At 40.0% G+C, this 12,417-nt stretch overlaps 1 protein-coding gene across 1 annotated transcript in view; it reads right to left on the bottom strand.

Moving 5' to 3' along the window:
• Nucleotides 1–3,539: 3,539 nt before the first annotated feature.
• MANEA (mannosidase endo-alpha) overlaps nt 3,540–12,417 on the bottom strand; it is a 28,083-nt gene continuing 19,205 nt past the window's right edge. Inside the window, exons 4-5 of the mRNA XM_069974755.1 lie at nt 12,081–12,157; nt 3,540–4,231 (exon numbers count right to left, since the gene is read on the bottom strand). Coding sequence (XP_069830856.1) covers nt 3,595–4,231; nt 12,081–12,157 — 714 coding nt within the window. The 3' untranslated portion in view covers nt 3,540–3,594. The remainder of the gene's footprint in view (nt 4,232–12,080; nt 12,158–12,417) is intronic.

Raw genomic sequence — 12,417 nt, 5'->3', positions numbered from 1 at the left:
TGGTGGCAGGTGACGAAATAACTGCAAACTGTGTGCAGCTCCACAACTGGTGGAAGGGGACAACGAGGATGGCGGCAGGCCTCTTGAAGCCTTGCCTGCACATTTACAAGTGATGGCTGCGGAAGGGAACATCGGGGTTGGCCGCAGGTGACAGTCTTTATATCCTGCATGCATCTGCTCTGCATCTGACGTTAAAGGTAGGGGACAACAGCGGCGGCTAAAAACAATTACAGCTGCATGCCCTAGTGTTACATTCGACGGGCATGGTTCCAAATAAAAACTTTGCTAGGTCTTAAGGTCCTAACCCACAAAGCGATTTTTTGACGATTAACAATTTCAAACGACCGCTATGGCGAATTACCTGAAATCGTTCCCCCAATTACACAGAACGATGATCGTTCTTGCTGTCGTCCTGTCGCGAACGACGTCTTATAACACTGATTGATGTGCAAACGATTTGCAAACGATCAACGATAAAAATATGCCCAAATTCTATCAAACAAAACGATTATCGCTCAATTAAGAATGTTTTTAGGGGATGTCTTATTTTTGGGGAAACAGCTTTCCCACGGCAACCAATTACAACACTTAAAATATGAAAGCTTAGTTCCTATTGGTTGCTGTGGGAAAGCTAGACATTGTTTATTTCTTTCCTCTATAGTACACAAAAGCCAATTTTTCAATGCATTGAAAAGACCTATGTCTAATATGAGAGTTGAGATAATCTTTTACAATTGTATTGGCTAATCTATCAAAAGTATGCAATACGGATGCTTTTGTAAGCATATCAAACAACACATGGGGGTCTGTAATGCTCTTGCTTGTAAATGTTTGCATCAGGGGGGTTGTTATAAACCTTATATTATGATTTTAAATGGAGTACCAAGCTGACTGGAGGGCATAAATACTACTCCTCCATATCTATAAACACACCCATATCATCTGTCATCCATGAAAACAACAATTTAAAACTAAATCACCTTCCTCCTCACTTTTGGGATAGTAAATCACAATTTCAAATAAATCTCCTTCCTTTCCTCTTCAGGTTACTAAATCACTTTCTAATATGAACTTGCAGATATTTCCAGCACGCCAGAAAAAGTCAAGCAATTCGGAATGGACTGAGGAGGAGGTTTTAATGCAAGTTCAATATGAAACGTCTCATAAACCGACAGCAATTTAAAAGTTTGAAAAAAAAAAATGGTAAAATCACAAATCAGGAAAATCCACGAAGCAACAAGAAATTCAACAGCTGAGCTTTCCAGATAAACACTTCTTCCTCTGCTTCCAAAATGAAGTCATTAGGTGATGTTTGAAGAGTGCCCAGAGAGTAGTGGGTGGTGGGGGGTATGTAACAAGTGTGAAGCCAAGGCTACTGTGATATTACATTGATAGTCTAATCCCAGTGTGATATTAAATATCTCAACAGAGAGAGCGTTCGACTTGATTTTACTTTTCATTGTTTTCTATTCCATCTGTTTCCATCTAATGCTGGATATATTATTGTGTTCTCAGAATTATCTGCTCCTGTGGTTTCCTGATAACTTGTTTCCAGCTATGGAAATTTATACTCTTTTTTTATGTTTGCAGTCTGATATTGGATTAGAATATAATGCATGAGCTGTAGGTGACAAGACGAGTCTCAAGTAACTTAAACTGATAACGTTATAATAGAGTTATTATATAAGCAATGCTTACAACACTGCAAGCTCTTACGAACAAAAGGTCTTCTCTTCCCTTACTATTTGCTAGGGCCCTTTTACACGGGCAGATGTTTCGGAGCAAGCGAGCGTTGACCTGTCAGATACTATAATCAGCCAAATACGACCGATAACTGCTTGGTGTAATAGGGCCTTTACAGTCACAGCAGATTTGAACCTCCGTATTTATTCCACACTGTAAGGGCCGTATTACATGGCCCAATATGCTGGATAAGCATGCGTCAATTTGCTGGATGCGCGGCCGGCGGTTGATGATTTCCAAGCAGAATGTTTTCAGTAAACAAAAATATTGTAAGCCAGCGATAAGCCGATGATCGGCTCCTTGGCTGATGGTTGTCTTTATTACGCCGTGCAATATCTGCCCGATTCTGCCTCATTTGGGAGATAATGACCCCATATAATAGGGCCCTTAGGAGGTGCAGTGTTTGCCGATATGTCACCTTTCTGCTTTAATATATGTTGGCAAATATATGAAACAGAAAGTCGGATGTTGGAGATACGGTTTGTAACAGGTAAAAGCATTATAAGCAATGCCCCAAAATATTTCATATTTTGTGTATTTTAAGAAATGAAAATTACTTTTTAAAGTGCAAACAACAATTTAGTATTTTAAGAAAATTATTTATATATTATGTATTTTACATTGTTTAGTGTCTTAACATGGCAGCTTTCTTCCGGAAACAGCACCACTGGCATCCTCAGTTTGGGTGTGGGTTTTGCAGCTTTGTTCCATTAAAGTGAATTTACAGTAGTTGAATTGTAATACCACGCATAACCCGAGGAAAGGGGGTGGTGCTATTTTTGTGTTTTTTCCAGTCCTGGATAACCCCTTTAATCCAACATGCAATGTTTCAGTTGTTATATTCTTTCTATAGCATGCCTATACCGGTTGAAAAGTTTTATTTTATTAAAGATTCAGCGGTAGGGGTGTACTGTTTCGCTAAACCCCTCCTAATGCTTTAATATGGCTACCATAAGCTACAGACTCCGCATGGGCAATTCTATTGGCATTCATGTATGACAAGTGCTGCATCCCCTTTAAGCAGTTGATCGACAGGAATTCCAAGAGTTAGACCCCCAAAGATTAAATATCTAGAGGATTTCTACAGCCTGGATAACCCCTTTAAAGTGTGTCATTACTTTATCTGCAGCCTGAAGTTTTTCTATAATAAAAATAAAGACAAAACAACTGTATGACTTTACAACCAAATTAAAGGAGAAGTTCCACGAACTGTAAAAATGGCAGGCATGCGGGGGTGGGTGAGAAAATAAAGTCGGCAATCCCCCTACCTCTGTAGTGCCACTCCTGGTCCTGTTCACATGAGCCGGGGTGATGCAGCTCCGCTAGCCTGGCTGAGTGATTGCCCGCCAAGCCAATCAGTGACTGGGGCGTGACACCACCCCAGTCACTAACTGGCTGAACGGGCAATCACTCAGCCAGGCCACGATGGACCCCGGAGTGGCACAACAAAGGCACAGGGGAAGATGAGTTCACTTGTTTTTTTTTCTCACCCACCCACTCCTGCCATTTTTTTTTTTTTTAGCTTTCTTGGAACTCTCTCTTTAACCCTAGGGAAAGGGTCAATGTGTCAAGTAAACTGATCGGAGGGAATTTATCCATTTTTTTTTTATATATATAGATTTTGGTGTAAAGTTGTCCACAATGTTTGAACAATTACTTATCTGCTCAAAAATGTGCAACTTTTTTTGGATTTCTTTTTGGTGAAAGCATTGCTAAATGATCCCATAAACTTTAAATTCCAGTGTAAAATATTGATTTGTCAGCAGTTAACTACCAAATAAAATCTTCAATACCAATTAAAATATCAAACTAGAAAAGTCAAGTTGCTTTGTTTGAAAAGCTTAACAGTCATTAAACAAGCCATTGTTCTCTCTCCGTCATAAATTTTTCTGACCACTTTCGAGTGAGCTCCAGGTAAATACTTGGCTTATGAGGCAAATAGTCCTCATATTTCACTTGAACATATTTCTTAGGCACGGCTGCTTCAATCTGCGTCCCCTCATGCCATTCATTAAAGGATGTGATGGAAATAATGCTCGGACGCACCAGCAATGCTGCATTTAGTGCAGTCTCATAATATTTTCCATTTATTCTATTTCGGGTGTTTTTAAAGTTCCAAGGACGTATGCTGGTATCTATGTATCCTGGCCCGACGCTTGGAATGAATATCAAATTGTTAGAATCGCAAAAATCTTTCAGACTCTGCCAGTGTTGATGAGAAGAACCGTATGTGAAACCATTTGTGGCGAAATAAGTGTAAATTCCATCGAAGCCACCTCTCTGGATATCAAGCTTATGTTTTTCTTCAACGAGCAAGGCCACAAAGATTCCGTCATACTTGGTGTTCCGAATGCTATGGGATCCAGAAGTTGTTAGGACTTTAGCCCACAAATCAGGTGATGTTATATAGGAATCATAAATATAAAACATCGGTAGACTTCTGCCAGCTCTTGTCTTGTATCTGTAAAATGCAGGGTGGTCCCCGTATCTACAAAATAAAAGTCCGTAAATGAATTACCGAAAAATGCATAATTTTAATATTTAAAGAGACTCTGTCAGCAGGTTTATGGTGTCCTATCTTAGAGTAGAATATTATAGTGCCAGAGAAGCTGAACAGAATGATGTATCACTTACATTGTACTGTGCAGCTGATTTAGAGATATCCTCCTGAATAACATGGAGAATAACTAGTCATCTCCATTATGTGCATGAGCCTAGTAATCCTGGATATTCATGAGAAGCAGAAAACTCTGCCCACCAGCTCTTGATTGGCAGTTATCTATCCATGCTGTGTATAGGCAGTCATCTGTCAATCAGCAGCTGGAGGGTGGGGGAGGAGTGTGGCAAGAATCCTATTCTCCTGCATATTAGGAGAACTGCTAACCAGAATGATGTAAGTAATATACCCATCTGTTCAGCATTTCTGTCACTAGTTTATGCTGCCCTCATTGAAGGCAACATAAACCTAGTGACAGATTCCCTTTAATACCTCTAATTATTGTGTTTCCAAATTGTGGGTTCTGTATGACATCATTTGTTTCATAAAAATAAGAAGACATGGCGCTCACTCCAGATAACACTACTTAAAGGTATAAAAAATTGTTAGCCCTTTACTGAACCGTGTCTCCCTATTGTATAACTAGATCTCCTCTTTTACACGTTGCTCAGTTTAAAGGAAGAGAAATGACAGGAGCGATGAGGGAAAGAAGAAGCTGAAAAATGTATTTAAAGTTCTCCAACAGCCAATGGGGAGGAATACAAGGGCACATTAAAGCAAACATATTAAGCAGAAAAACATAAGTGTAAATAAGCACATGTTACATAGGGTCATCGTGATTCTGGACATACCTTTTTTGTCTCCACAGTCCTTTGCAATGTGGAGAAAGAAGCCTTTTCTTTTATAATGTAACTGAGGCTTAAAAGCCAAGGGGCATTCCCCAGCACAGCAAAAGCCCAGGTAAGTCTATCCTATGTCCTCTTTATCGAGTGGCTGGTAATCTAATTGGGTGGCAGATGCAGTAGCAGATGCAAAGTACAGAAGTGGTGAATAAGAGGATAGGCTGGACTTATCTGGGCTCTACCATGCTGGGAAACGCCCCCTGGGCTTTTGGACATTATTTACACTTTAACTATAACGCTCTATAGCTAGCTAATGGAGACAACTCTGGAGATAAGAAAGCTATGTCCCAAACCCTGATGAAAGGCCCAATCTAGCCATGGCATTATTTACACCCCTCTTTACCTGCTAACAGGTTCAATACAGCCTTCATTCTACATTGACCACATACAGGAACCATGAAAGAAGAGTCTATTTTGGAGCAGTTTATATTAGGAAATTGCAATAAATACAATAAAATAAAAATTAAAGGGGTACTCCGGCATTTTTTTTTAAGCAACTAGTGTCAGAAAGTTATATAGATTTGAAATTTAAGCTACTATAAATCTACTATTAAAAAAGTTAGAAATAAATTTGGTTAACTATTGGTTTTTGCCAATTTCATTATTACTTTCTAATATTTTGCTGAAATGGGTCCATCATTTGAGTGTACATAGAGGGAGATTTATACTGGCACATGATTTGAATAGTTAAAGCGTAACTGTCATTTCAGGGTCATTTTTCTGAAAACATTAAATATCAACAGTACAAGCAATTTTAAGAAACTCTGTAATAGGTTTTATGTACTAAAAGAGTTTCCTTCTGGACTGAAAAAGCAATCTCCCAGCCTCCCCCCTCACATCAAATGAAGCAGGATTTCTGTCTCCATTATGTGGCTATGGAGAGGGGAGGGGCTGTTAGGAGTGACTGAGCACGGAGGATTTCTGCACAGCACAACACCCTGCAATCTTCTCTCAGTAAGTTCATAGATAAGCACTGACCTTTCTGACACCTGAATTTAGCGTTTTAGGTGCCCAGAGAGTCTACAAACAGCTGACCTTCATGTCACCTCTTCCTGCTCCCTCATCTCCCTCGGCCCCTCCCCCCTTCATAGGCTTACAATGGAGAGAGCAGAGCCCGTCTTCACTGGCTTCTCTGTAATGAAGACGTGTTTGTCTGATAATGGACAGATAAGAAGTCAGGGGGGGAGGCTGGGAGATTGCTTCTTGAGTACAGAAGGAGGCTTTTTTGGCTGATGAAACCTATTACAGAGTTTCTTAAAATCGCTTATACTACTGATTTCTGCAATAAAAAAAAAAAAAAAAAAGCATGACAGTTACGCTAGAATGGCACTTTCACACATACAAATCACTGGTGTCATTAGACTTTCAGTAACCTGTTAACTGGACGTTCTTTTGGGCCTATGCAACTTGTTTAGTTGCTAAATAAACTTATGAAGTCTGTCAGCTTAGCTTAAGCTCATTGCTTAACAATTTGTCCACATCGCTGCTCATCTTCTCTCTGTTCTCACACCTCACTGCCTTCAATAAAAACCTTAACTCATAGCTATCATTATCCCATCACACATTTAAATCCTTCAGCTCCCGTAATCCCTATCTGACACTTTCTAAACTTGGCATTAAAATGTATTTTTGTTATGGGTTACATTTGAAGCATTTTAAGGGAGAATTTTAAATATGTATGTTCTAACAAAAAGATGCCATAAAAGTATAAAGACCAGCAACGTTTCAGGTACATAGGTACAAATCAGAAATCATAGTATAACAAATAGAGGAATGACTTTTCACAGTCACAAAAGTTGGCCACTGACATGGCATTAATAAGCAAAATGTTTCGTTTTTACTTTTCACCACCTGTAGTGCAAAAATCAGACATCACAGAGATATACGTTTAATTATCAGCCATACATCAGGAGTGAGGGCCCTGCTCGCATGCATAAGCTTACAGACTAAGGGCCCTATTCCACCGGACGATTATCGTTTGCATAATCGTTAACGATCTCAAATGACTGCTATTGCGAAAGACCTGAAAACGTTCACTCATTTCCATGGAACGATAATCGTTACTTGATCGTAATTGCAATCGTTTTTTCTTCGCTATTGCATTCGTATCTATTGCGAATGACCGAACGATGTCTTATTCAATGCAAACGATTTGCGAACAAGCAATGATAAAAATAGGTCCAGGTCTTATAAAGCGATCAACGATTTCTCGTTTGGTCGTTAATCGTTAACTGCATTTCAACAGAACGATTATCGTTTAGATTCGAACAATTTAACGATAATCTGAACGATAATCGTCCGGTGGAATAGGGCCCTATTAGGAGGGGGTTGGAGACAAAAGGGTAGAGGCAAAGTGCTTCATTGTTACAATGGTCCGGCCATCTGTGAGGAAGGGACCTTTTTTTATCGATGTTTTTAGACGCAGGTGACAGGAATGTGAAACGGATTGAATATGAGGAGTGAAGGACAGATCAGAGTCAAACATAACCCTAAGGCAGCGGGCTTGTTGTCCTGGGGTTATGGTTGCACCACAGACAGAGATAGAGATGTCAGGTGGGGGGCGGTTAGCAGAGGGAGGGAATAAAAGCAGCTCAGTTTTAGCAAGGTTTAGTTTTAGAAATAGGGAGGACATAGCGTTAGAGACGGCAGACAGTTACTGGTGTCCTGTAGGAGTGTGGGGGTGATATCACGGGAGGAGGTATACAGCTGGGTATCATCAGCATAGAGATGGTATATAGCTGGGTGATATCACGGGAGGAGGTATACAGCTGGGTATCATCAGCATAGAGATGGTATATAGCTGGGTGATATCACGGGAGGAGGTATACAGCTGGGTATCATCAGCATAGAGATGGTATATAGCTGGGTGATATCACGGGAGGAGGTATACAGCTGGGTATCATCAGCATAGAGATGGTACTGAAAACCAAACCTGCTGATAATATAACCTTTGGTACATTTTTTTCATTATTATTTCTTACCGTATATTCAACTTGTTACATTATAATGCCGTAGATCAGTTCTTACTCCTACGGCTAGGCTTCCTGGATCTGATTTAGCATTTTTGCATTTTGCAAGGTTATTTTATGTTTGCTTCTGTTTATATTTAAAATGAACTACAACTGCTTCTGTTACCCAATTGTTTGTCCATCTTGATATGTTGTAATATTGCTTAAGTGGACATATCAAACTGTGTTGTTAGCTACACTGTTTTACGAAAACTTATTCCAATAAAAACTATTGAACCAGAAAAACCCCTAGAGAAGTGAAGTTTTAAAACTGGGCTCACTTCTCAAAAGATTCTTTTAGAATTTCAGCTCAGTATATACCAATATAGAGTAAATCACAACTAGCATTACAATTATGAAGGAAAAAAAAAAGTTTACAGCTTTCTATAAAACCTACAGCACAAAACACACCCTATTTTTTCTTCTATAAGACTATAGCTAAGTAAAACAATTAATGAAACCACAAGCTGAATCAAGTACACTTTATAGGTACTGTCACTATAAAGGTAAATTAAGGGTTACTCCCATAGCCTCTGGGCAGGAGACTGGAGATACAGGAAGCTGCCTGCACAGCAAGAACATTAAATTTGGGAGACTTATCTATGTTTGTAATATACTCTGATGTTTAGGTTTTCATTTAGTAATGGGTGTGATGTTTGCTGTGCATAGGCCGCTGGAGTGGATGGCTTACTAATGGCTTAAAAGGGAACCAATTAGCATGATTGCCCTACGCGTTACGTCCACCAGGAACTTCGTCAGAGGGGAATGTAACACGTTCCTGAGGAATGTAACACGTAGGGCATTATGGGTCACCCCACTTCCTCTCCCTTCCCTGTGAACATGGCGATATGAGTTCTTTACCTCCTCTTATCCGTTGTATTTGATTATTTACTTGATACACAACATACTTATTTCTTTTTGATTTGTAATAGATATTTATTCACGTTGCACATTAAAGTGACTCTGTACCCACAATCTGACCCTCCCCCCCCAAACCACTTGTACCTTCGGATAGCTGCTTTTAATCCAAGATCTGTCCTGCGGTCCGTTCGGCAGGTGATGCAGTTATTGCAGCCCTGTGTCCTACGGGCGTATCTGTGCCCTAACTTTGCACCACCCCTCCGTCCTTCCTCCCCACCCTCTTCATCATTAGGAATGCCACTGAAACATTTACTTCTGTTTGAACATTGCACAGGTGTCTTAATGATCCAGCACATGTGCTGTGGTAACACAGGTGGTGAATAATAGGCAATCTGCCTGGAGCATTCCTAATGATGAGGAGGGCGGGGAGGAGGGATGGAGGGGTGGTGCAAAGTTAGGGCACAGATACGCCAGTAGGGCACGGAACTGCAATTTTAAAATTACATTTTTTATGACAATAACTGCATCACCTGCCAAACGGACCGCGGGACAGATCTTGGATTAAAAGCAGCTATCTGACAGTACAAGTGGTTTGGGGGGTCAGATTGTGGGTACAGAGTCGCTTTAAAGCATAGCAACTTATATTAACTGGTGATTTATTTTGTATTTAGGCATTTATTGGACAGGGAAGGTACGACATGAATTTGCATTTGGGATGTAGGCCCGGGAGTTTCTTTGTATAGTCCTCCTATGTTGTTTTGGGTGGTTTTTAATTGTTTTTAATCATGTATGGGGATTCTAGTCTGGTTGCTATATTTTGATACTAATTATGTTTGTCAAATAAAGATTCATCATTTTCATTTTTGGGTGTGCTCCTTTTCTAGTTTGGCATACTCCTTTCTTTTCTGGGGTTTGTGACACTTGTTTTAGTATGCCCTAGGTAGCACCCTGGTAGGTTGTGCAGTCCCCCTCTAGTTTAGTGTGTCAGACAGAGAGACCCATTAGTGGCCTCTCTGCCTGTCACTCATCCCCCCCACACTGTGTGCTGACAGGCAAAGAGCCGTGACTAGTCACGGACGGCTTCTTGCCCAGATGACTAATTGCTGTCCCTCTCCAAGTGTGCTAAAACATTCTTTTCCCCCACATCAGCATCCATGGCTGGTATGCTCTGCGAGCAGCACAGTAGATCTATACTGTGCTGCTTGGAACCATATCAGCACAGTCATACTGATTGGTTCACAGAAAAAAAGACAAATTTGGTCAGCTCTCCTAAAACACCATTCACACTAGGCAGAAGCACGTTGCTATGGCTGAAGTTGCAAACACAAAAAAACACAGAAAAATGCAACAGCTCACCGCAAAGGCAAGATACAGACCCACTACAGACATGAAAATAGTTAAAAGCAGCCCCCCCCAACTGCCAAAAAAAACTTCCATAAAAATAATGAAGCTCTTGGTTACCACTTGAAAATGGTATAAACTGCCCCACCGCGTTACGGTGGCCTCATACCAGGACAGTCCTACACTGTACTATGGCCTTTCCGTGGCATGAAATACGCCTACCACCCAGGTGGTGTAATTACTCTTGCCGGTATAAGATGGATCTTGCGTGCCCAGAGCATAGGCGTATTTCATGCCATGGAGAGGTCATAGTACAGTGTAAGACTGCCCCGAGCATGAGGCCACCGTAACGTGGTGGGGCAGTTTATACCATTTCCAAGTGATAACCAAGAGCCTCATTATTTTTATGGAAGTTTTTTTGGGCAGTTGGGGGGGGGGGGGGGGGGCTGATTTTAATTATTTTCATGTCTGTAGTGGGTCTGTATCTTGCCATTGCGGTGAGCTGTTGCTTTTTTTTTTTTTTTGTGTTTGCATACTGATTGGTTCCCTTTAATACCTCCTGCTTATTATCACATAGTATCTAATGTAAGTATTAGCTATTCATATATTTATAATTATCTAAGATGTACAGGTTTAACGGAGAGGCAGAATATATAATGACACGTGCTTATTCCGCCCCAGCGTGCACTGTACAACCCAGCTCTATTCTCTTCAATAAAATAGAGCTGCAAAACCACACCCAAACTAAGCACAAGTGTGGTGTTGTTTCTGGGTGTTTTTCTAAATATGGTATATTTTACCGCTGCTAACAAAACAATGCTAATAGAATATGTCAATCTGCAGTACAAAATTCTATTAGGCTTCATTCAGACATAAAATATTGTTTCCACCATGGATTATACTGCAAATACGAGGTAAATCTTTAGTGAATCTGTGGAAAAAATTCACATGTAATACATGTAGATTTTGCAAAGGATTTCACCCATCGTATTGCAAAAGGGAGAAATCTGCCGCAAAATGTCGCAATAAATAAGCAACCTATATCTTCACAAAATATAGATTCGAGTTGTACTGTACTATGCTCCATTTTTTCGGATGAGGCATCCAGACTGTAAATCTGCCACAATTTCATAACAACTGAATATAACCTTATGATCTAGTTGGTAGAAGCTTTAGGGTATATTCACACTTGGCATGCTGCCAAAAATCTGCATAATTTTTGCATTAAAAATAAGCAGCAGAAAATTAACACCTAATTGTGCAGAATTTTTTGTGGATTTGCAGCTGCAGATTATGTTAGGCTATGTTCACTCAACGTAGCATTTTTTAAAAGAACGGACGCTGTTTTTAATCAAAACAGCTCTGACGGCTGCAGGAACATACTAACACCGGCCGGTGTTCAGCCAGTTTAACGACGGCTGTTGCTAAGCAACGGCCATTGTTATACAGTGTGTGAACATAGCCTTATTGTGGAATGAATAAAAAAAACCTGTAATTGAAAATAACAGCTGGGGACATTTTCAGAGCAAATCCACGATAAACTTGCAGTGTTTCTAACACCAAATAGTGTGTAAACAAGATTTCTACAAATCCCATTGACATTGTGCTACTGTAATATGCTGCATGCAGATACATGGTGGGAAATCTGCTGGCTGACGGATTTATTACATAAAATACACATATAAAATGACTGCAAAGAGGACAAAATCAAAGCTCAATAAAACTTACTTGTCCACAATATATATTACATCATTATGTAAACTGCGGTCATCTCGATTTCTGTAGGGCTCAATGTGAAAGGTAATCTAAAAAATAAATTTTTATTAAAACACAAGCAATGGTTAATATAAAGGGAGAAACAAACAATTTTTGTTCTAGATTTAAAGTGGTAATGCAAATTTCACGTGTAAAGATTAAAGGGGTTGTCCAGAAAAACTAACGATTGGAGGGGGTTTCTCAACTAAAAGCCCTGTTGCCCTAAATGATTATTGACCATACTTGGCCGATTACTGGCTGTTCAGGGCGATAATCGTTTGGTGTAATAGGAGATGTTAAAGAGGATGTA

Source organism: Dendropsophus ebraccatus, chromosome 6 (genome assembly GCF_027789765.1).
Source record: "Dendropsophus ebraccatus isolate aDenEbr1 chromosome 6, aDenEbr1.pat, whole genome shotgun sequence".
Classification (NCBI taxonomy): domain Eukaryota; kingdom Metazoa; phylum Chordata; class Amphibia; order Anura; family Hylidae; genus Dendropsophus; species Dendropsophus ebraccatus.
Note: the sequence above shows the minus strand (reverse complement) of the source record. Positions and strands in the feature narration are given on the sequence as shown.